General features: G+C 40.2%; 1 protein-coding gene across 1 annotated transcript in view; it reads right to left on the minus strand.

Moving 5' to 3' along the window:
• ZMYM2 (zinc finger MYM-type containing 2) overlaps positions 1–23,619 on the minus strand; it is a 46,238-nt gene that overhangs the window by 11,971 nt on the left and 10,648 nt on the right. Inside the window, exons 3-13 of the mRNA XM_075198869.1 lie at positions 21,960–22,242; positions 20,372–20,534; positions 19,257–19,469; positions 13,294–13,480; positions 12,419–12,534; positions 11,201–11,314; positions 10,120–10,270; positions 9,781–9,953; positions 8,398–8,563; positions 5,575–5,609; positions 5,336–5,465 (exon numbers count right to left, since the gene is read on the minus strand). Coding sequence (XP_075054970.1) covers positions 5,336–5,465; positions 5,575–5,609; positions 8,398–8,563; positions 9,781–9,953; positions 10,120–10,270; positions 11,201–11,314; positions 12,419–12,534; positions 13,294–13,480; positions 19,257–19,469; positions 20,372–20,534; positions 21,960–22,242 — 1,731 coding nt within the window. The remainder of the gene's footprint in view (positions 1–5,335; positions 5,466–5,574; positions 5,610–8,397; positions 8,564–9,780; positions 9,954–10,119; positions 10,271–11,200; positions 11,315–12,418; positions 12,535–13,293; positions 13,481–19,256; positions 19,470–20,371; positions 20,535–21,959; positions 22,243–23,619) is intronic.

A 23,619-nucleotide genomic window follows, 5' to 3' on the forward strand; every position in this document is an offset into this window, starting at 1 on the left:
CAACAGTATTTCTGGATACCAGACCCCCCCCCCGCGGCCAAGCTGGAGCCCACAAGTACGACTAGCAGTCCGCCCTACTTGACTCTTTCCGAAGGACGCAGGGAATCTTGGAAATGGGAGGGAATAGGACCCTAACCTGAAGTCCCAGGGCATTGTCATTACATCTACTGCCACTGCCAAGGGATCTCTTGCTCTTGAGCAAGATTGAAGGACCTTTCTGTTGTGACGAGACGCCATTAGGTCTCGGTCCGGGGTCCCCCATCGGATCCCCAGAGTAGTGACTGAAAAACCTCCGGATGAAGAGACCATTCCCCCGGCAGAATTGCACGCCGGCTTAGATAGTCTGCTTGCCAGTTCTGGATGCCTGGAATATAGACTGCGGAAATAGCGGGGACGTGGTTTTCGGTCCAGGTGAAAATCTGAGTCGTCACCTCCATTGATCTTGCACTCCTGGTGCCTCCCTGTCTGTTGACGCACAACACTGCCGTGGCATTGTCGGACAGCAGACAGACCGGTTGGCCCTGAAGGATGGAATGTGTGCCCTTGTAAGGCCTTTAACATGGCTTTTAGTTCCAGGATGGGGAGTGAGGTCTCCTGAGCGGACCAGAGCCCCTGAAGTCTCAAATGAAGGACCACAGCTCCCCAACCCCGAAGGCTGGTGTCTGTGTATACGAAGATCCAAAACCATGGGGCAAAGGACCTGTCAACAAGCAAGTTGTCCCGGGCTATCCATCATTTGAGGGATTGTCCCGCTTCCAATGTCAAGAGAATCAATTGACGTTCTAACTTCTGATGGGATCCTGACCTTTATTTAGGAGGTTCCATTGGAAGCAAAAAGAGTGGATTCGACCATAAGGGAGAGTCTCGAAGGTCAATACCATCTTTCCTAGTAGGCGCACGCATAAGAGGACCGACGGCCTGCGGCAGGACAAAACTCGAACCGCTAAGTCCTGCAGGGATCGTATTTTGTCCTCTGGAAGGAATACTTTCTGATTGTTGGTATCCATTATCAGTCCCAGAAAAGTCATTCTTTGGCAAGGGGTCAACTGGAATTTGAGGCAATTTATGAACCACCCATGCCTCTCCAGGATCCTGAAGGTAAGCTGAAGATGTTGCACGAGCAGGTGAGCCGAAGCAGTCTTGATTAGTAAATCGTCCGGGGTAGGGCACTAACTGCACACCTCTGGAATGAAGATAAGCCGCCATCACTTTTGTAAACACCCTTGGTGCAGTTGCAAGGCCGAATGGGAGAGCCATGAACCGGTAGGTCCTACCGTGAATCTGAAGAGAGCCTGATGTGCCTTACAGATAGGAACGTGGAGGTAGGCATCTTTGATGTCTATCGACGCCATTAACTGGTTTGATTCCAGTCCGTTGATAACTGACCTCAGGTATTCCATTCGAAATCTGACCACCTGCAGGTGAAGGTTCAACTGTTTTAGGTTTAAGATGGAACGGAAGGAGGGGGGGGGGGGGGTCACGTTGCCGGTCTTATCGGGAGCTTAGAAGGGGGACGACTTACCTCGGTGCGAGTGTCCTCTGGTGCCAGATGGTCTGGACTTGAGTGTCTGGCCCCTGCCAGATTGGCTGTCTAAATGAGCCATACCTGGGTGTCCTAGGACTTAGGTTCAGTGTCCGCATCCCAGGACATCAGCCATAGGGCCCTTCTAGTCGCCACTACAGTTGCAGAAACAAAGGAGGAAATGAAAGCTGTGTTTTGGGCAGCCTCTGAGATGTACCCTGAAGCCTCCATGAGGTGAAGGGCAAGGGGAAGCAAGTCAGAATCTTGCAAAGCTGTAGCCAACTGGTCAGCCCATGTTTCCATAACTCTGGCGACCCAGGCTGATGAAAACATGGGTCTGAATGAAGTACCTGCTGCTGTGTAGATGGACTTTAAGAAAGCCTCTATCTTACGGTCAGTGGAGTCCTGCAGGGATGCTGTCTCTGGAACAGGGAGCGTGGTGTGGCGAGCTAACCATGCCACTGGCGTATCCACCCTTGGGACTTGCTCCCAACGGATTAGATCATTTTCCTGTAGCAGGTATAAAGCCAGGTACCTTCATGGAATAACAAGCCTCCGGTCAGGTTGATTCCAGGATGCTTCTGCGATCTCTTTCAACTCCACAGATGGATGAAAACAAATCGCCTTTCTTCTGATTTTTTTTAAATAGACTATGTTCTGTAGATCTAGTCTCTATGTCTAGAAGTCTCAGTGCCTGACGCACTGCTACCACCAGGTCATCAATTCCCTGATATCTGGGAGACTCCCCTGGGCCCGTAACCTGTGCAGAATCAAAATCTTCTAAAACCTCACCCTCCTCTTCTGAGGATCTCTCCGAATCAGAGAAGGACAGAAGGGGGTTAGAGGATCTGTGTCTTTCTTGAGTAACGGTCTTGGGGCCTCCAAAAAACGGTTTAACCGATCTAGGCCCCTGACCAATGATGTAGACCAGGGCGGTTCTGCCGTAGGGGGGCTTGGGATGGTAGTACGGATGGATCTACCACTTGTCCAGAGACAACGGACTCGGTAGTCCCCTCTGAACTAAGGGGGGGTCATCGTTCCAGAGGTTGAATGGAGTACCGCAGCACCCACTGGAAATTCTGTGGGTTTAGAAAGCAGTTGTACCAATGTGGTAACACCCTGCATCAGGGCAGCCGCCCACGCTGGGGTTTCCGTTATAATTAAGGCGTTAGTCTGTGCCTGCGCTACCATGGGAGCCCCACCGCAGTCAGTACAAAGCGCCCCCGGGTCCTGCTGTTCAATGGGTAATTTAACTTTACACTTGAAGCAAGTATAATATTTCACAAAGTGCTTTACCCTTGTCAGACATTTTATAAAGCACAGTGTCACAGTAACAAAATATAACACAGGTAATCACACAGGAAATACTAACTAATCTATGACAGAAGTCAAAAGATAGTATCCTTGTTAAGGCTGTGTGTGAACCAAAAGAATATCTATACAAGTAATATTCTATCTATTAATATTTTTGCATGAATACGTTTTCTAATACACCTCTATCTCTATTATAGTGAGTATAAAAAAAGATTTTTGGTACTTAGCCTTTCCAAGGCTAATCTGTGCAGAGCAGGAGAGGTCTGTCAGCAACTCTGCTTATTTCTTCAGAAGATGCGGCCATTTTCCCGGGCAGATGTTTGCGCCTTGGGAGAGAGCAAATTTTCTCTACACCAAGTTCCCCCCCTCCTTTTCTCAGAAGGGAACTTGGTATTGTCCAGCAATGTCCGCCTACGACAGCAGCAATTACCGGCGCTCTCTACCACTCGTGGCAGCGCCGGTAACCTAATAACGATCAGTGTGACAACGGCTTATAGAAGCCGCCTGTCAGCACTGCAGAGAAGCAGAAAAATTTTTGTCTGCTGTCAGTGAGAGTCGTCCGGCTCTCAGACTGACAGCTGCTTCCTTTACCTAAACAAGTGTGCTCTGTGTGAGGACAGAGCACACCCCTACAGGGAAGAAAAAATAAAAAATTCAATTAAGTAAAATAAAACAGTGAAAAAAATTCACTAGCTAGCATAAGTAAGCCCAGCTCCCTTGGGCACTCAACTAAAACTGAAGGCTACAGGGGGGTTGTGGAGGAGAGGGCTGTGTCAGCAGCATACAATGAGAGTTAACTAGTTAAGTGCCAAACTCCTCTTCCCCCTCACACAACCCATGGTAGCTGTGTCCCCCAGATAGAAAAGAGAAAGGGAGTTTTCACCTCTCAAAACCAAAGGCCTTGAAGATGACACTGAAAAGCAGCCCCTCATCCCTAAAGGTTGGCATTCCTCATCACAATTTACTGTCCCAAATGGCGAATAGACACCCCTGTTGAGGTGGCCCACCAAAGGATCAACTGACTCTTTTGTATACAACCTAATGATTTGGTTAGACAGGTGATGGTCTGACTTGTTTCATTTCGATATGAGTTTGACCTGGAACCACCTCAAATAGATTTGCGCATATTGCACTGTCTCAAAAGGTAGAGACCACCTTCCTCAAGACCTCAATGCATAACACAATTGACGTTTGTCCGAGAGCCAATAAGCATTATTAGTGCAATGACAGAATCTGGCCAACCACCAATACCCTCTGCTGTTTGGTGTCAAATAGTGTAGAAAAATAATTTGTTGGGTTGGTATCAGGTCAGAATACTGGTAGTTCACTACCCACCCACAGGAATTTAGCGTTTGGGCAGTCATCTGCCTTGAGTAATAGGTTATCCAAGTAAGGAACGAATGTCACTTCATGGGATTTCAGAAGAGTGGACATAACAGCCATGATTTTTGTGGATACAATTGTGGCTGTAGCCTGGACTGCAAATATGAGAAGGCATTGAAGAGTGTATCTCTGATGTCCATTCTCTCCACGCCATTCATGACCGATTCAGACACTCCATCTTGAAACTGAACTTTTTATTTTTTTAGGATTTTCAGGTTTAAATAGGGTTGAAAAGATCGGTTTGGTTTCTGGACAAAGATTATAATAAAACACCAACCACCGCTGCTCTTCTGTAACAGAGATGACCACCCCCAACAAAGTATTTTTTGTCTTATGTCCTGGAAGACTGGTGCTGAAAAACTGGAACTTCAGAAGCCCTATGATGTAACCTAGAGCCACAATTCCTCTCTCACCCATACATCTGAAGTTCAACTGTACGATCGATCCTGAAAGAGAAAGCTGCGGGCTCCCACCAAAAGAGCTCCTGTGTGGACAGAGTGGCCATCATTGGAGACCGGTCGTTTAGCTGACAAAGCCTGTTTGGACTGCCAATGAGAAGACATAAGGGGAGGGGGATTTTGTCCTTAACTATAATGAGGACCCAGACAGAGTTACATTTAACCAAGGGTTTAGACCACTGTAAAGAAAAAAACTTCTCCTCCCTAAAACCTCATTTCCACTGGTTCCTTTGCTCCTCTTCAGTACATAGGCACAGCAAAGAGGCAGAGTAACACAGATACTCAATTCCCAGGTCAGTCTGTGTGTCCTGCTCCCTACAGACTCTCAGAGAAAGGGAATTCTCGACAAGTACAAAAATACCCGAACATATATCTCCTTCAGCAGCAGGAAACACAGACGGTGCACAAAAAATTAACATATGTTTTTAATCTCCAAGGAATATCCCCTGGAAACTCGCACTTTAGTGCTTCCCGAGGGAAGAACCTGCTAGGGTCAGTTCTTTACCCTAGTGCCCTGTCGCTTTGGGGTGAAACATAGTTCACCACCCAATTTGCCTAATTGCTGAAAAAAAATCCTGCTGTTTAGCTCCCGATTTGCAAATCCATTTCCAGTAAAGTATTTTCTTAAAACAGAATCCTTAAGTACAATGAAACATACCTGTCTGACAAGACTTAGTCTGCATGTGAGGTTTACAGTAAGTGGCCTTGGTCATTGACAACGGTTTACACAGAACAGCTTTATTCTTCATGTCTTTTGGTGCTGCCGTAGAACAGGAAGAGTTTGTAACCTGAAATCATGACAAAATAGGATTAAAAAGGAGAAACACAACATAGAAATATTTCATTAAGTATGTTTTATAAAGAACTGTTTACGATTAGAAACTTAAGTTTATTTACCGTCGCTCTTGGCCTTGAAGCTTGAACACCCTGGTCTGTAAAGAAACATGTTTTTAATAGCAAAATCAAAGGTTAATATCCTGCATGTACGAGATGCTTCCTGCTATCAAGAGCTGACTGCAAGACAATTAAATTGATTCAAGGTAATTTTGCAAACTCCCAAACAGTGTATGTGGAGGGGGTGTATACATTGGACATATTTAAGCCACAAGAGCTCAGTTACCAGTCCATAAAGTTCAAACTTTTCTAAGTTGTATATGGAGAAAGCATCCATTAAGTAAAATAACCTTCAGAACTGCAAACAGAAATAAATAAATTATATATATATATATATATATATATATATATATATATATATATATATATATCTCTACACACATGTACATATCTACACATACATACACACACACACACACACACACACACACAGATAGTGTTGATACATACACATTATGAGACTTATGTCCGAATCATTTATAAAAATGCAATATGATAATGAAGATTCTCCAATACTTTAGCTTCATCATTGTACAGTATTGGTTTTCACAAAGTTTGCTGCTTCAGTGTTTTTAGACCTTTTTGTCAGATGTTGCTATGGTATAATGAAGTCAAATTACAAGCGTTTCATAAGTGTCAAAGGCTTTTATTAACAATTACATTAAGTTTATCTAGAGAGTCAATATTTGCATTGTTGACCCTTCTGTTTAAAGACCTCTGCAATTCACCCACGCATGCTGTCAATCAACTTCTGGGCCACATACCGACTGATGGTCGCCCATTCTATCCTAATAAATGCTTGGAGTTTGTCAGAATTTGTGGGTTTTTGTTTGTCCACCCACCTCGAGGATTGACCACAAGTTCTCAATGGGATTAAGGTCTGGAGAGTTTTTGCTGGCTATGGACCCAAAATTTGAATGTTTTGATCCCCGAGCCACTTAGCTATCAATTTTGCCTTATGGCAAGGTGCACCATCATGCTGGAAAAGGCATTGTTCGTCAACAAACTGTTCTTGGATGGTTGGGAGAAGTTGCTCTTAGGGGATGTTTTGGTACCAATCTTTATTCGTGGCTGTGTTCTTAGGCAAAATTGTAAATGAGCCCACTCCCTTGGCTGAGAAGCAATCCCACACATGAATGGTCTCAGGATGCTTTACTGTTGGCATGACACAGGACTGATGGTAGCACTCACCTTTCCTTCTCTGGACAAGTGTGTTTCCAGAAGCCCCAAACAATCTGAAAGGCGATTCATCAGAGAAAATGACTTTACCCCAGTCCTAAGCAGTCCAATCTCTGTACCTTTTGCAGAATATCAGTCTGTCCTTGATGTTTTTCCTGGACAGAAGCAACTTCTTTGCTGGCCTTCTTGATACCAGGCCATCCTCCAAAAGTCTTCACCTCACTGTGTGTGCAGACGCATTCACACCTGCCTCCTGCCATTCCCGAGCAAGCTCTGCACTGGTGGAGCCCCGATCCTGCACCGAATCAACTGAGTCCTGGCGCTTGCTGGATGTTCTTGGGCGCCTTGAAGCCTTCTTCACAACTATTGAATCTCTCTCTTTGAAGTTCTTGATGATCCGATAAATAGTTGATTTAGGGGCAATCTTACTATCAGCAATATTCTTGCCTGCACGTGTTTCCTTGCAACTAACCATTGTTAACAGAGGAAGAACAATGATTTCAAGCACTACCCTCCTTTTAAAGCTTCCAGTCTGTTATTGTAACTTAATCAGCATGATAGAGTCATCTCCAGCCTTGCCCTTGTCAACACTCACCTGTGTTAATGAGAGAATCACTGACCTGATGGCAGCTGGTCCTTTTTGTGGCAGGACTGAAATGCAGTGGAAATTTTGTTTTTGGGATAAAGTTCATTGTCATGGCAAAGAAGGACTTTGAAATTAATTGCAATTATTCTGATCACTCTTCATGACATTCTGGAGTATATGCAAATTGCGATCATAAAAACAGAGGCAGCAGACTTTGTAAAAAATAATATTTGTGTCATTCTCAAAACTTTTGCCCATGACTGTATATTTCCTTAACACCTAAAACTCCCTAAACTTTCAATGAACAAAGCAAACTATAAATTTCTCCACTGTGTAAAATGCTCATGTCAGCAACATTATAGCCATATATACAATTTAAATGGGAAGATATGCACAGAACAATTAAAATTTCAGAAAGTTCCACCACCATATTTTGTTAAACCGTGGTTGCATCCATTTTTATGTACATAAGGAAAAAAACAGATATATTCCAGGCAAGACTGTTGCAGGCCTGTCTACTTCACAGATGACTCGTAATTTAGATGACACTGTTCCCTTTACACACATACTGAATTGACCATACACATCCGTGCTTTTGGCGGTTTCAACGGAACACCAAAAAATTAACCAAATAGTGTGAGTTTTTCAAAACTCTAGTTAATGTAGTTAAATTAAAAAAAGAAGGGGAAGTGAAACCAATTAAAAAATGCAGCACTCCCCTTTAGAAAACACCACAATACAGAGATGTGAATAGTGACACGAAAATAAATGATCAAGCATTGATGACTGTCCAGAGACCATGAAAACAACAGTGTTCTAATGCACTTAGCAGTAGCGATTGCACCACAAATAATGTACTAAGATATGAAGCAGTGGTACATGTGGAAGGGTGCATGTAAATATCAAATGCACTACCAATAGGAGGCAGATTTATAATATACTGTTACAAAGCTGCATAATCTTAGAAAAGGCACTGACAAATTTTTTAGACCTGTAAATTACATTAACCTGCAATCAAACAAGATGTGATCCTTGTAGCAGGAAAATTATAGTTAACCTACCAAGATACATATTCTCAGGACCCTTCTGAGTTGCCATATTGGGCTCATTTTGCTGACTGTAGAAACGTAGTAAGCACTGCTGGTCACAGAAGTTCTTTACTGAGCCACGCCATTGTACTTTCTCCTTAAGTAATCCTTGAGTTCTACAGCAGTCACATCTTGCTGCCTAGAATATGCAAACAGATCATTTCACTTCAAATAATATTGTCACAGCAGTACCAGAAGCACTGGAATTAACATTTCTAGAAGTAGTCTGCATAGATTTGTTTATTATTTTTTTAGCAGCTATCAGGTATACTTTCCTAAAGTAAAAGACAGCTAACTTAGTTATAATGGTAGGAAACTGCTTTCTTCACCAAGAAATATCTATTGAACAAAGCTTCTTATATATAGAAGTGCAACTGTAAATAAGCAAAGCTGTATAACATTAACATTGTTTTTAACACAAAACTATGATGGGATGGATCAATGACCGCTCTTATGGTGCCACTTGGTCAAACCAGACACTTAACAAATGAGCATCAACTGCGCACCAATATAGTCAGCTGCAGCAGTAACACTGCCACCACTAGGATCCTTCACATTGAACCAATTAGGCATCTGGGTAGTGTCTGCTGCAGCACCTCTTTGCTGGCTGCTCTGGCTAAATCACCATACCTTCATTTGGGTCAGATAGCATGCAGAGCAATGACACAGGGCTCACAAGTAGACAGCTAGGGAACAGATCAAAGTATGCACTTTAAACTGTTGGTCACAGGATAAGTTATATTTAACACTCATTCACAGCTTGCTGGAGGGGGAAATCAAACCCAGCCTTCTTAACCAATAAAGACAGATCCTCTTAACTGTGCACAATGATCAGTCTGCATACTTAAATTTTACATTACCCTTATATGCAGGGGAATGCGTTTACCCCCCTATCCGTGTGCAGCCAGCTGCCATGGGGCTCAGGCATCTCCGGGCACCTCTAACCCTGGTCAATCGCATATTAAGATCTCCCCACTCAGATTTAATCCAAGACTTTGCCTTTGGGGTCCAGAGCCACCTCTAAGCCAAACTATGCTTCAGGAAGTTTTGAGCCAGATCCCGATGTGGAATCCATCAAAAACCACAATGCCACACACAGAAGGCAGTTCAGGATAGTTCATCCAGTGTCACTGGGTTGTGTCTCCACCAGACCAGACTTTGGCATTAGAGTGTGCCAGTCAAACACCATCATGCCTTTCCTTAAGCCTCTCACTTCTAGGGTTGATGAGAATCCTTCTGTAGCAGCAGGGAGACTTAAGGCACTGCTGCCTACTAGTCTCTATGGATCAAAGGGGAGTTAAAAAACATTTTTCAAATGTCTGTCAGAGGTAAAACAGCTAAACTTTCTCAAGTTACCTTGTAATACCAATCCTGAAACTTTTTATTGCAATCATCACTGCAGAAATCTCTTATCTTGCCATCAAACTCTTTAGCAGCTCCTCTCCGACACATCTGGAAGCAGTAGTTGCAGGTCACACATTTCAGTCCTAGCCGCTTTGCAAAGTCCTGCTTGTACAGCAGTTTACAACCTGGAATGAAGGAACAACTTCAAAAGAAAAATAATGGGACTGTTAAGAATTGTTTTATCATACCTAGTGCTTACAGAACTAATTGTAGATAAGATATATGTAGGAATAGCAAAGTCACAGGCTTCAAAACAATTTCACCAGCTGCCAGTTAAGTTGCTAAACAAACCTTCACTACAAAATGGCTTCTTGACGCCAGAGAATTTCATTGTGTCATGCAGCGTTTTTTCCTCCTGACAGTATTCACAGTAAGTAACGATGCAATGGAGCTTCTTGTAGTCCTCACAACATGTAGTACCGCAGAACTGGTGCACTTTTCTCTGCAAGAAAATGATCAGTTATTGCACACGGTGTGGTCTGGTCTTATTCTGAACATCTGCAAACAGGTAAGGGCAGGGAATACAAATGTACATTTTAACAGCTACATAGGACTAGTAAATATGAAAATGCATCTTCTAACATTCATCAATACAACTGTACTCCACTTTCCACCTAATATACATTACATTTTTTTCAACTTTCAAATTTATACTTGTTAAGGCTATAGGATATTGTGTAATAGATTCACTTTCTGGTTTACCTGTAAATCTTTATTCATTCCAAATTGTCTGGTTTATGTGGAGGGTAAAAACTCCTGTTAACAATGTCTATATAATCAGTTAGGAGGTTATCGTTTGAGAATTCATTAGGTACACTAAGGTATTAGAAAGAATGTTATTTTATTATAGACCAAGGGCATTAGGAGTCACAGCAGAGATCCGCGCTCTTTATAATAAAAACCATCTGACTGCCTTAGAGTAAGTGAATAAGAATATTAGAAGTTGCTAATACGTCACATGCTGATAAAAACGTCCAACACAGCCATGGGAAACAAGCTGCCCTAGGACCAAATGTGACCCTTCAGATCGTCACCAGCTCCTTTGTGCTTTGACGTCAGATTTGTTTGTGAAAACTTGTAACTCTTGTTTATCTTGCAATAAAATGCCTGCCGATATAGATCTGCAGATAGGAGTTTCATTAAAGATACTGTTTTACATTATCATTGAGATTATGGTTGAGTTGCAGTCCTTCTGAAGGTTAGAGGGCCACCCAATTTGGCCCCTTAAGTGTATCAGGTTGTCTATCCCTGTTCCAGGGAGTATATTACCATACATAAACACATGGTTTGGTCATTTTAAAGCACATTTATTAAAAACAGGTCCAAAAAGCAAGATGAATGAGTTATACGCCAGTAGTTACATGTGTCTTACCTCCCACTCCAGTGTTACTGGTTTAGAAGAAAACATATTTTTACAGTAATTGCATTTCAACTGAATGTCACTGCTGACATGCTGGCCATTTGTAGAAGACTGCATGCTGAGAGTCTGAAAAACACAGACAATATGTTTGTTTCTTATAAGACCATTCACAGTTTAGTTTCCATTAAAGCACAGGAATTTCTGATAGCAAACAAAGCACTACGTGCCTTTACAGAATTTCCTGAAGACCAAGTACACATACATATTGACGAGTAAGCTTGGCCTAAGTTGTTGCAGAAAGCTTCGTTCCAAAAAAAGCCAAGCAAAACATCAAGACAATTGAAATCAATTTTAATAATCCCCTTGCATAATATCCAATCATTGCATTTCAGAGTGAATTTGGGCCATTGGGTATGTTCATATAACATTTCACCCACAACAGCACACTCTGCTGGTGAATTATGTTAGAACATTTATTAAAAAAAAAAAAAAAAAAAAAAAAAGTACTAGTATACGTGTCTCATTAAACTATAAACTTTGTTGCACACAGTACTTCTTGTTAACCTTTGTATGGTTTTACAGCATTTCAATTTATGAGTGTCTGAAAATAATGTTACTGTTAAAATCAATAGGCATAGATTAGAACAATACAATGAATCTGTACTCATGTTCTACAAAATATACTATATTGCACTGTATTGAATTACAGGATGGGTTTAAGAAAAGGGACTCTGTTAGGTACATTAAGAGCATGCAATATTACAATCTTGCGAGTAAGACAAATTTCTTCTGAGGTGGGAGCTGTGCACACTGTGGTAACATAAAAGACTATGTTCCCCACACAAACATTTAACAGCAGTCTGGCTGCCCCCGCAAAAAAGCACATTACACTAAACTGCATGTACCCACAAAATAAAAAAAAAATCCTATATTTTTTTAAAATATTTAAAAATTGATCAAAGCCTCAGGAAACACGAGCGTTGCCATGTCTAAAAACTCAAAGCCTGACGTCGCCCGAGCTTCCAGCGAGAGTGGCTTCCATCACAGTAATAAGGTGCTCAACACTGTGAGCTGCTATCTGTAAGCATTAAATGTCAGAACCATTAGAGTCGGTCACCAGCATTTAATGCTTGCATACACAGCTCAGATGCACCACAGGTGGGGCTGCCAATCATAAACACACCTCCAGTCCCCAACTACAAACCATCACTATAATAGAAAGAGACAAACCTGGAACTTGGCTACACATCCGGAGCTACAAAAGTTGTACAGCTTTCCATCAGGCATTGTGGCTTGATATTGAGGTAAGGAGTTTCTTTTACAAAAGTGACAAATTATTCCCGCATCTGAACAATGAACATAAAAGAAATTAAACAAACAAAAAAAATGAACAAGTACTGAAGAAACAGTTTTTAACAAGATCCACATTCCATTCAAGCTACAAGACAAGCCAGGTTGCTCAGACCCGAGTGGTTTCTGGGCTCAATTTTGCTAACAAACAGTTGATAAATCTGATGATCCCACTGGGCTACATATGTTCATGTATTTGTGAGGCATTGGCAAGCTGAAAGCTTACAGTATCCATCTCAATGTTTATTACAATCCCGGTAACAGTCATTGCAAAGAAAATACAACTCCACAATATTCATTTAATAGATATAAAAATGGTGTAGACTAGAGATTTTAGTTTGTACAAAATAGCACAATCAGTTGACGGGCACTCGATCACGTGGTTTCATCTGTATAGGGACTATCTCTCTCTCGCCAACGACCATAATAGCCCTCTTCAGTCGTTTACTGCACCCTGAGCTGTACAGAAACACCATTTTCTGAAATCAGTAAGATTTCAGAGTACATAATGCACATTTACAATACATGTTGTCATCACATACAGGCGGCTCACAGATTCTTAGGAAATAGGTAGGGTGCCGTTTCATTAACAGTAATTTAATCAGGCTAAATTACTGCCTCTACAGTGTAATACAACTACAGACACTGCAAGAAATGTAAAAACTGAAAACACAAGGTAGTAAACTGCCACTGATATGTGCTGAAAACAGATACAAATATTTCCACCAACATTATTCCCTGGGGGGCACACTTACTGTGATTGGGAATGAGATTCTGCAGCGGTGGTGGCGGCGGCGGCTTTGCATATTTTGCCTTGTGTGCATTCATGCACGTTGTTGAACAGTATGGCTCCATATGTCCATTCGATCCAATGCACTGAGTCATGTCGAAGATTCTGCATTGAGCTTTGCATCCGGTGCAGCTGGTTAGTTTTCCGTGTTTCTAAACAAAAACAGACCAACGCGATTCATTTGCAAAGACAAAGACATCTCCATTTGGAGGGCACATCCAGCCAACCAATTCACTTCACTATTTTCTTCAAATATTTGTACAACTGGATGAGCATGTGCTCTTAAATTTAATGGAATGGCTTTAAAATGCAGCGGATGCACAATTATCTAAACCAAAATACTTTCTTTAGGTGTAGTAATTCCACAACATCCATGTCAAGGTAGGCGTCAAAATGATGTTTAATTTTGCACTCTCTAGAGCGTAGTTTATATATTTTGCTTTGCACGCTGAACCTCCGGTGTAATGCTGCAGCCTGAGCAGAGGAGAGGAGCCCCCAGTGGTAACCAAATTTAGCTTATATACAGGTTTAACTTAAAGCCTTCAAATTTGCTCACACTTGCAAGCCATCTGCTTACAATTTATGGAAAATAAATGGAAATAATGATTTTTACTAGTAATATAGAACTACAGAAATCACAAAATGCCCCTACAGCTAAATAATGATTTAGTAGTGTGATAATCAAGTCCAACAAGTTCATCCGCATACCTTGAATATTCCTAACCAAACTTTCCATGATTTTGCCTACTTATGGTGAAGTATGAATCAATGTTTATGAAGTCCACCAGGACTTTTACTTTCACTTATCTGCCTCCCCTCCCCAATAGCCTAAAAAGTATTTGTTCCAATTCAACCCTGTACAAGGAAAAAGTACCATGGTAGAGTAACAGCGCTCAGAGCCTTCACCTGCAACTCCAGTCTTGCTTTGTCAAATTTGTTTTATTGCTTGTAACACTTGTATGACTGCTGATACATTACAGATGTGTGTCTTTGATTAAATGTATTGTTTTAATTTCTTCCGGAAATAAGGGTAAAGTGCGGCCCTTTTGAAGGTTAGAGTGCCACATCATGTGGCCCCCAAAGCATATCAGGTTGCCTATTACTGAAGTACAGTTTGTGCACAGGGTGTCTTGTTGTGCATTAGATGTTTTTCTTTGTTTTTTTGCTATTCTTGTTGAACATCTACCAAAAACAGAACAAAAACAAAAAAAACTACCTGAAAAGTAAAGGGGGTTCAGTAAAGTTGTTGATTTAGAAGACATTTTATTTGGCTCAAGAGGAACGGGATTCGAAAAAATTATATAAAATTGGAGTTGGCCATTAAAATTTACAGGAATTCCATAGAGACATCTTTATTTTACAGATTTATATAGAGCCCTTAATATGAGAATAAAGGGTGTTTAGCATATTTAGATCAGTGATGGACATTCTAGGTAACGATAAAAGAGTTTAATCACCTGTTTAAGAGTTTCAAAAACTCACAGGGTGCTTTCACTAGGAATTCATTGTGAACTTCCTTATTCAGAGCAGTTTTATTATTTTTCCATTTGATTAGCCTATTAAAAAAATAAAATAATCTAACTCCTGTGGTCAATCATTACACATACCGATTTTTATTTTATTTTTTAAATATGAGCACATTTAAACGTCCATGAATATGCCTGAAGTCAGGAATGTCTATGTGCTTCCAGGCCTCTCTGCGGAGGCAGGGATTTTGTAGACTGAACCAAGATTTGTAAAAATGCATCTAATCAATTTATAGGTTCCAGGGACATCACAGAGACCCATTTATTTCAAGTGGCTGCGTACATTATTTGTACACCAAATCCAGCTTTATAAAATCAGCCTGTGTAGGTCAGGCCTGTCCAACCTGCGGCCCTCCAGATGTTGTGAAACTACAAGTCCCAGCATGCCCTTCCAGCTATCAACTAGTTGTCTACTGGCAAAGCATGCTGGGACTTGTAGTTTCACAACACCTGAAGGGCCGCAGGTTGGACAGGCCTGGTGTAGGTCATTGTTTAAATTTGGTATATGGGGAAAGGAGAGTGGAATTCTGTGCAAGTTGCAGTGCAAGAGTTCTGTGACATGAAGTGTTATGCAACAGCCACTAGGGGTCATGATGTTACCAAATATGAACCAAAATAAACTACATCAAACACTTTTTAAAATATGTAAATATTTTAATGAAATAGAACAAACATTAACAGTTACAGTGCTAGATTTGCCTGCTAACAGCATATATGTGTGCAGTATAAAAGCATCCCCAATTACCAATCAAAACAATGTTATTCATATAAATAACGGCCACAGTGGTCTTATACATTCAGTACATCTTAAAATCATTTACTGAAATTTCAGACTAAATAGCAATTATCAGTGCGGCATATGGTTTAACTTCAGGAATGAGGCGATGATAGTGTGGGTGTAAAGAATGGCTGTACTAAGATTATGGTAAACTCTTTAGACCACAAAACAAAACCCCCCACAGGTCCTATATGCAGAAAATGATGCTGGTCTCTACAGTACATTTAGATGCAATATAGGATCAAAAAGGAGATTAATAGCCTAAATGTAGAATAAGGTTGCTTGGGAAAAACACCAAATTTATTGACGAAACAAAATGGACATTAAATCATGTCAGAACGTGATACGGCTTTCAGAAGACAATTTTTCACAGTACCTGGTGCAATATATTCTGTTTTACTTGTATATTATGGTACACTTCTGATCAAGGAATTTGGGGGGAGTCTGGTAGGAGTGATTGCCGTTTACATGTGGCAAACAAGACTGCTTCTGGAACAATACAATTTGGCAAGGTTTTGTTAGGATTATTGACTCTGGACATATCTGGATTGTAAATCCTCAATTTAAAGTCTTATTTTCCTCATACATACAGCGGGCATTTGATGAAGTACACACTGTATAATATGTACACTATTGATTGATCCAAGCTCCCTTTCCCTATTGCGCCCAATCCTTTTTTCTCTATTTTTATTACTTGTATATTGTTGATGAATTAACAGTTTGTTTATTCGAATGACTGTGTAGAGAGGAATTTGAACGAATCTCTTGACAAGGAAGGGTGAGCTTTACTATGTGCCAGGACATGATGCATCAGGGACTGTATGGGAACGCACATCACAAGGGAGTTTATTAGTAAGCATCGCTGCAATTATGGACTTTGATACATGAAGGGGTTACAGCTTTCATACTGGACTACTGCTAAACACCCTTGAATGATAACTTTACTATTTTACACTTCCATGTACCACTATAGATCAATATTCTGCAGCAGGCCTTGGATACATGGGCATTTGACTTTAAGGACACACACTTTAACGATAGTCTAAACATATTGTAAGCAAATGAACCTGTACACATGCTTTCTGACAAGCATTCACAACAATTCCTTGCATATAGCATTCAGAACTGTTACAACTGGGGGAGGGGGGTCATTAAGTACATATTACACTATGCTTCTGGGAAGCTTTGAGGGGCATTAACTCTATTAAAAGTACCTATCTTTGCCTATGCTTTTAAACAGCCTGTGTGTCAACTTTTGGAGCTTCATTTAGTACAAGACTTGCAATTCAGTATTAAACTACTGATTGAACCGTGCTTTACTGCTTCTTGTATTATATATCATTTTAATTTATCGATATTTTTTGCGTTTTTATTTCCCATTATCAACCTTATGCTATGTACAGTAGTAGTCTAATATGTAATCTCCCTCTAAGGACTTTTCAACATTATGGTATGCGATATCCTGAAAATACGATTAACTGATCTTCACCACATATCTGTATTACGTCCCACCATGCTTCTGTACTTATCCCCCAACAGCCTAAAGTCACTCAGTACACCCATAAAAAAAACCAAAAAAAACCATACAATACAAGGAAACGTGCAGTGAGTCAAGGAGATGGTTACAACCCTGCTATGGTCCATGCCCTTTGTGGTAAGAGTGGTAATACTCACTTAGGAATGTGTGTACTGTGTGCTGACTACCTGCTATTTGGAAGTGCATATGGCCGTTGTTGCAATACTTGCTTGATTTAGAAAAGAGGAGTCTTCTATAAAAGTGAGCGGCATACTTGACGTTACATTCTTACATTAGTTCCTTTTAGAAGTAAAATAACAAAATACACCTAAATCCTAAGTATTCCAAACTGTAGAATAAGGCACCAGTTGCATTTAACTAACTGAATTGGGGGAAAACAATGAACACTAAAAACTTAAATCTACATGTAAATTGTACGTGAAAGTTAAAGTAATAAAGTATTTGGTAATTACAGCTCATTGACCAGTAAAAGAAACAAACATAAAAACACCATCACCATAAAATATATTATCTATATTTACTGGCAAGGGCCTGGACACCATTGGTCTACAGACCCCCAAGCTCAATCTGTCAAAACACAAGAGGAATGGTCCTAGTTCAATGCCGTTACAACACGTGTAGCATTACATATAAGAACGCAAACTGAACGCAAATGGAATGGTGTACCTTATACAAACACTAAAATAACATTTCAAAATATTAAAGGCTAAACGTAATATGTCAAGAGTAAAATAATGGGTGAAATCTAATCATTAATGAATATTGTACAATTACACTTAGTGCTACATTTCAAAATAACTTTTAGCATAACTGAGCTCACAACATATAAAGTGATTTGTCTCAGTCGATCACTGCAGTCTGAACACATTCCACTTCAGCAATGGTTCAAGGATTGCCCCAGCAGCGACAACCATAAACTTGTCAATAACATTTGTTACAAAATACTATACTAAAATAAAATAAAAAAATTAGTAAGTATATGCGCACATGAACTAATATATGAGCTCTTTGGCACAATTTGCTCTTGCTGGTTTTCTAAGGGAAGGACGACTGTTGGAAATTGAAACTACATAGACATAAGTTTTCAGATAAGTAATACATACTTGAGACTTGTTTAGTATGATGCAAGATAACAAATAAGATGTATTTGCTTGTATTAGTCATGTGACAGCAGGCTTTTAAAACCAAATTTGGACAGTTTTAGGTTGAAATACCTGCGTTAATTTATTACAGAAGAGACCAGCATATTTTGCCAAATTGAACTCAATATTTTTGTTACCAGGGCTAACTGTAACATGTAACAAGGGGTAGAGCACTGCAAAAACCAAACTGTAAAATATATTTTCATTAAGGGCTTGTATAAACAGGCGTGACTCTTACATGTTTTAGTGTAAGTTCTTAATGCCTGGTAAAAATGCAGAAGCAAATAGCCCCAATAAAATATAATGTAAGGCAATAGACCTGTACATATTTACTGTCAAGAAACTCAAATTGTGTCATTTTCATTGCCTGCTGTGTGTTATGATATTTTATATGGTTTCACTTTAACTAAGTAGTTCAATAAAGAGAACACTACAACTCCATTAAAAAAAAAAAAAAAAAAAAAAAGAAAAAAAAAACCTTGTACTGAGTCCTGGCTTTTAACAGTCCTGAACTAGCTACATATCCAATATATAGAAACTTTACAAATATGTTTTTGGTATTTGCTGAAAACATCGGAATAGTAAAGGCACTCTTAAGACATGTGTGGTAGAGAGTTGGCTTGTATATACCATAAATAAAATCTACAAGCAAAGAGAACAAGTAAGGGTTGTGTATGGATAATCTGTTTAAATAATAACTCTTCTTGTCAACATCTGATATCAATAGACCTGAAAGTCAATATGTAATAGGGGCTGGTGAACAGACAATACCAAACATCCCCATTGTTTAGAAAACAGTTTATGCAGGTTCCCACTTATTGTTTCACATGTTCAGTATCAAAGGCGCCTGGTACAACTGCATAGTATTGTGTGCAGACTATGACAATGAAGAACTTTCTTTCCTTCCTAGTAGAATATGTTGGGAACACTTGAAAAGGAGTTTACCAGCTTAAATTCACTGAGACAGGCTGGACTGCAGAACCTCTTCCACTGGCCATCAACCATGAGTACATTGTCTCCGGCACCTTTGCTTGGCAGATATTCACCGCAATGCTCGCAGCAATTCATGATCAAGCCATTGGCCATCCTGTAGCGATTGAAGCAGTGATCACTGCACAGCTTGTGAGTCATGTTTTTAAAACTAACTTCATGACGAATCTGAGAAGAAAAATATAAAGATTCACAGATGAGAGATGCACAAGCGCAATTAAACTTTCAGCATATTTGGACATAAAACCTTCCTCTTCCCCAGAGCCCCACTATTACCAAAATGCTCTACTCAGATGCCTTTGTACTCCCCTGTATTAGAGAATTTAAGTGAGCGGAACGGAGGTCGGATGTTGAAGGCAGTTTGATTGGAAAGCTACCACGGCCTGTCCAATGAGCTCTAGAGCATATGGGAGAATGGAGTCGAAAGCTCTTCTACCAATTAGATCCTGCACTTTTCTTAATGCTAGAGTTCCCCTTTACCTACAAAATATGCTAAGCTGACTCAGCACTATAAATGATAAGTACTAAAGAGTAGTACATGACAGACTATAATCACAATAAAACAAAACAGGCCAATATCTGACCCTTATTCCTTCTGTCCGAGATGAATAATTGGTTCCCATATAATAAATAGACTCAATACTGTAACATTTGCTTTGTTTTCAGTTTGCCATTTCCTCCATTCAACCTGCACCATATTCCTCACAACTGAATAACTTAAATCTGCAAATCCTTAAAACGATGCCACATAGGACACGCTGCCATTTCAAGCTTGAAAATGAAGACTGGTGTTTTTCCAGGACAAACAACACACAGCTCCTAGCTCTATAGTATCTTCCAGGTTTCCCAGTGGGAAACACTATCGATTACACAGATGGCAGCAATGGCTGTAAAAGTTTGGGAATTGGCATTCAAAGAGTCATAACACAATTCCTTATTTACTATTTCAAGTATGTTAAACTTTTAATTGAAGAAAAAAATATTACACAAAAAACAAATCCCTCACAAAATATCTGTCATTGGAAGGCATAAAATTATGTTCATTAATGAGTAGAAAATAAAAAACATACCTCTGTTAATTTGCCACAAATAGTGCATCTTGATTTGCTTTGATTTTTGGCAGAATTCTGCTTGTCCTCATAAAGTGATAAACAGTAAGTACTGCAGAACTCCTGGAAGGATTCACTTGAATCAACTTGAGCAACAATTGTACCCTTCATTGTTGTAATATCTCTGAAAAACAAACAGAAATGAATTTCAACAGACAGACTTCACTAAACAGCACATCCACATTAATTAGGGCAACAATCAACAGGTCTCTTCATTTGAGAAAACATTTTCTTTTCAACAATTTAGTAGTTATACCATGTAGCATTTATAGATGAAGTCAGAGACAAGTTACCATACAATAAATGGTTGCTGCCATCTTCTGGTAGGGTGGCAGAGACCATTCGCAGAATATGAAACAGGCAAACACACCAACAATCTGAAGTTTGCCATTACATGTTAGGGGTACTTGCAGATTTTAGAAACTATGGTCCATTTTTAATTCACATGATGCTTTTAAGATCAAATTTTTATCATGATAAGCATATAACCTGGAATTTGCAGATCATAAGATGCAGCTGTACAAGGATACACAGCTCGTCAATACACTTCCCATTGCCAAATCTGTTCCACTAAATCATTAGTAGCATTTATAACATGACTAAACCATAGTACCAGGCCAATAGCTCTTAATGATCAATTCAACTGCCAGGTAGTACAATACAGACTAATGTACCAAAAGGACTGCTAATCCTAAAGTATCAACTCAAAAGTGTATGTATAAGAAAGATGAAGCGGTTTTCTCATACATACTAGATTGTCTGTGACCCTACTGAAGACACGAGAGTCTCCTCTCAGTCTACAATGGCTGATAATGATAGTCATTAGCTGATTTAGCAGAACACAGATTATTTAATGGAGAGAGTATAAACAATCTAGTTCCTACACCTAATTGTTGTATAATAGGACTGCCAAAAGTGCTCAAAACCCCATGTATAAGTTCAGGAGCTGTTCAGAAGTGAAGACACGGGAGATAAAGTTGGGATAATAGTGTGAGAACATAGCAAACTGAATTAGGAGAAAAAGCATTGGAGCAAATGTGATGGTCTAGAAATACATGACAAAAATGTGTTTCATTACCTAACAAATAAGAACACAGATAGGCTATAGAAGAGTGTGGCAGGTCCTAGTTGGCTAGTGAAAACATGGAGGATTTCAAAGGCAAGACATGTAAGTCTACCAATAAACATACTGTATATATAATTCAGGATGGTCTTTGCTTAGGAGTGAAACAGAAAATTAGTTCCACTATTCAGTCAGAAAAGTACAATTGCTGTGTTTTAATATTGCCAACTGTTGCACAAAGGGGGTATGAGTACTCTAGTATTTTAGTGTCACTGCTATGTCTCCAATAAAGTTTGCTGAAATGAAACAATGTCTGAAAATGAACATTGTTTTGCACCATTTTATGAACACACCACTAGAGCTTTTAGGTGGTTATCTGGTAATAACACAAGTATGAAACATCTGAAAGAACCACTAGGCTATAAAAGTCTTCAACGTATACTAAAATATGTTGTGGAACACAAAGCAGCAGATACTTGGGCTTACTTTTTACACATAGTGCAGAGCTTCTTTGGAGCTGGTTTCTGTGAAAAGGATGATAAGCAAGAAGTGGAACAAAACAAATGGGTGGATCCTTTGCGCTGATAGGCTGTCTGTCCCTTCTGAAGCGGCTTCTTGCAGTTTGCACAAGTCACTTTAACAGCTTTTGTTGGCTGCTGCAGTGAAGGAGGTTGCAAAACTTGTTTTGGAAGAGAGGCCACTGGTGACATTGTATCCACACCTGGCTGCTGGTTCCGTGGAAATGAAGCAGACTGAGATATCCAGGCATCTGAAAAAGGGAAGTGTAGGCATTAAACAAAAATGAATCAATTGAAAGGAAAGCTCTAGTCATTTTCATGATAGTTTTCACCATAATTTCATTCAACTTTGACTTAAAAGTTCCAGATAAGTGCAACACAGGAGCCAGATAGCCAATGTGACTCATAATGGCTTCTGGGAGTTACTGCTATTGGTGTCAAAGGATGCAAATCTACCCTGGTCCTAAAAAGATCCTTTTTGAAACAAAACAAAAAAAATAACACTACATGAAAAATTTAGAGAAAGACATTAAGCATTGAAATCCTTTAAAGTGGAAAATGCATTCAGTAAGAGGGTGTCACTGCACATGTACTCAGGGCCGGATTAAGGGAATGGAGGCCCCTGGGCTAAGGGGCCCTCCATTCCCCGCGAGGCCCCCAATGTGAGCCGTCCGCCGCCCCCCACCCCCCGCGAGGACCCCCCCAAGCACTTACCTGTCAGTGCAGTCCTCCGTCCCGGCGCGCTGTAAGCTCCTTACTGAGGAGATCTCGCGAGAGTTCATGAACTCTCGCGAGATATCCTCAGTAAGCAGACTACAGCGCGCCGGGACGGAGGACTGCACTGACAGTACTCAGCAGCATCGATCGGGCCGGGTGCGCCCCCGCCCCGACCGATCAATAATGCTGCTGAGGAGTTTGAAGGGCCCCCTGGATGCCCGAGGCCCCTGGGCTATAGCCCAGTTAGACCTCGGGTTAATCCGGCCCTGCATGTACTTAACAAAAGGCAAAATTTTAAACCTTAAAATGTAATAATTTCAAATAAATTTATAAACAGAAAAAAAAACTGCCCTGTACATAGCATCCAAGCTCCAGTCTCATTTGGAAAGTGTAGCAAAGCATTGCAAAACAAACAAAAAAAAACTATCATTTACCTAACCATCTTTGTAGGATATGTGCAATATACCCAACAATATAAATAAGTTTCTGGTTTGAGGGAATAATAATTAACAAAATAAAAAGCCTCCCACAAAACTTAAAAAATTAAAAAACAAATATATTATATATATTTCTTCTTAGGACCTTTAACCACTGAAACTGGGTTAAACGCCAGTGGCAAGGCATACCAAGTGACTGCTTTTGACATGCGACAGTAGACTAGGACTTGTGTTCACTTTGCTTAGCAAAAGTAAATGAGAAGGCAGCTCAAGAAGAAAACAACCATGCCATAACACAGACACTACCTAGCACAAGTGGAAAAAGCCCAATAAGAGACTGGAATTCATAATAAAAAAAAATATATAAAAACACATATCCCTGGCTCTATAAATACCACCCTGTAATTCAGGTGTAATGCAGGGGAAATTGTAGCAGTCATTTATCTAGCAGTAGCTACTCTTCAGCTAACCTGT

Source organism: Mixophyes fleayi, chromosome 2, assembly GCF_038048845.1.
Source record: "Mixophyes fleayi isolate aMixFle1 chromosome 2, aMixFle1.hap1, whole genome shotgun sequence".
Lineage (NCBI taxonomy): Eukaryota > Metazoa > Chordata > Amphibia > Anura > Limnodynastidae > Mixophyes > Mixophyes fleayi.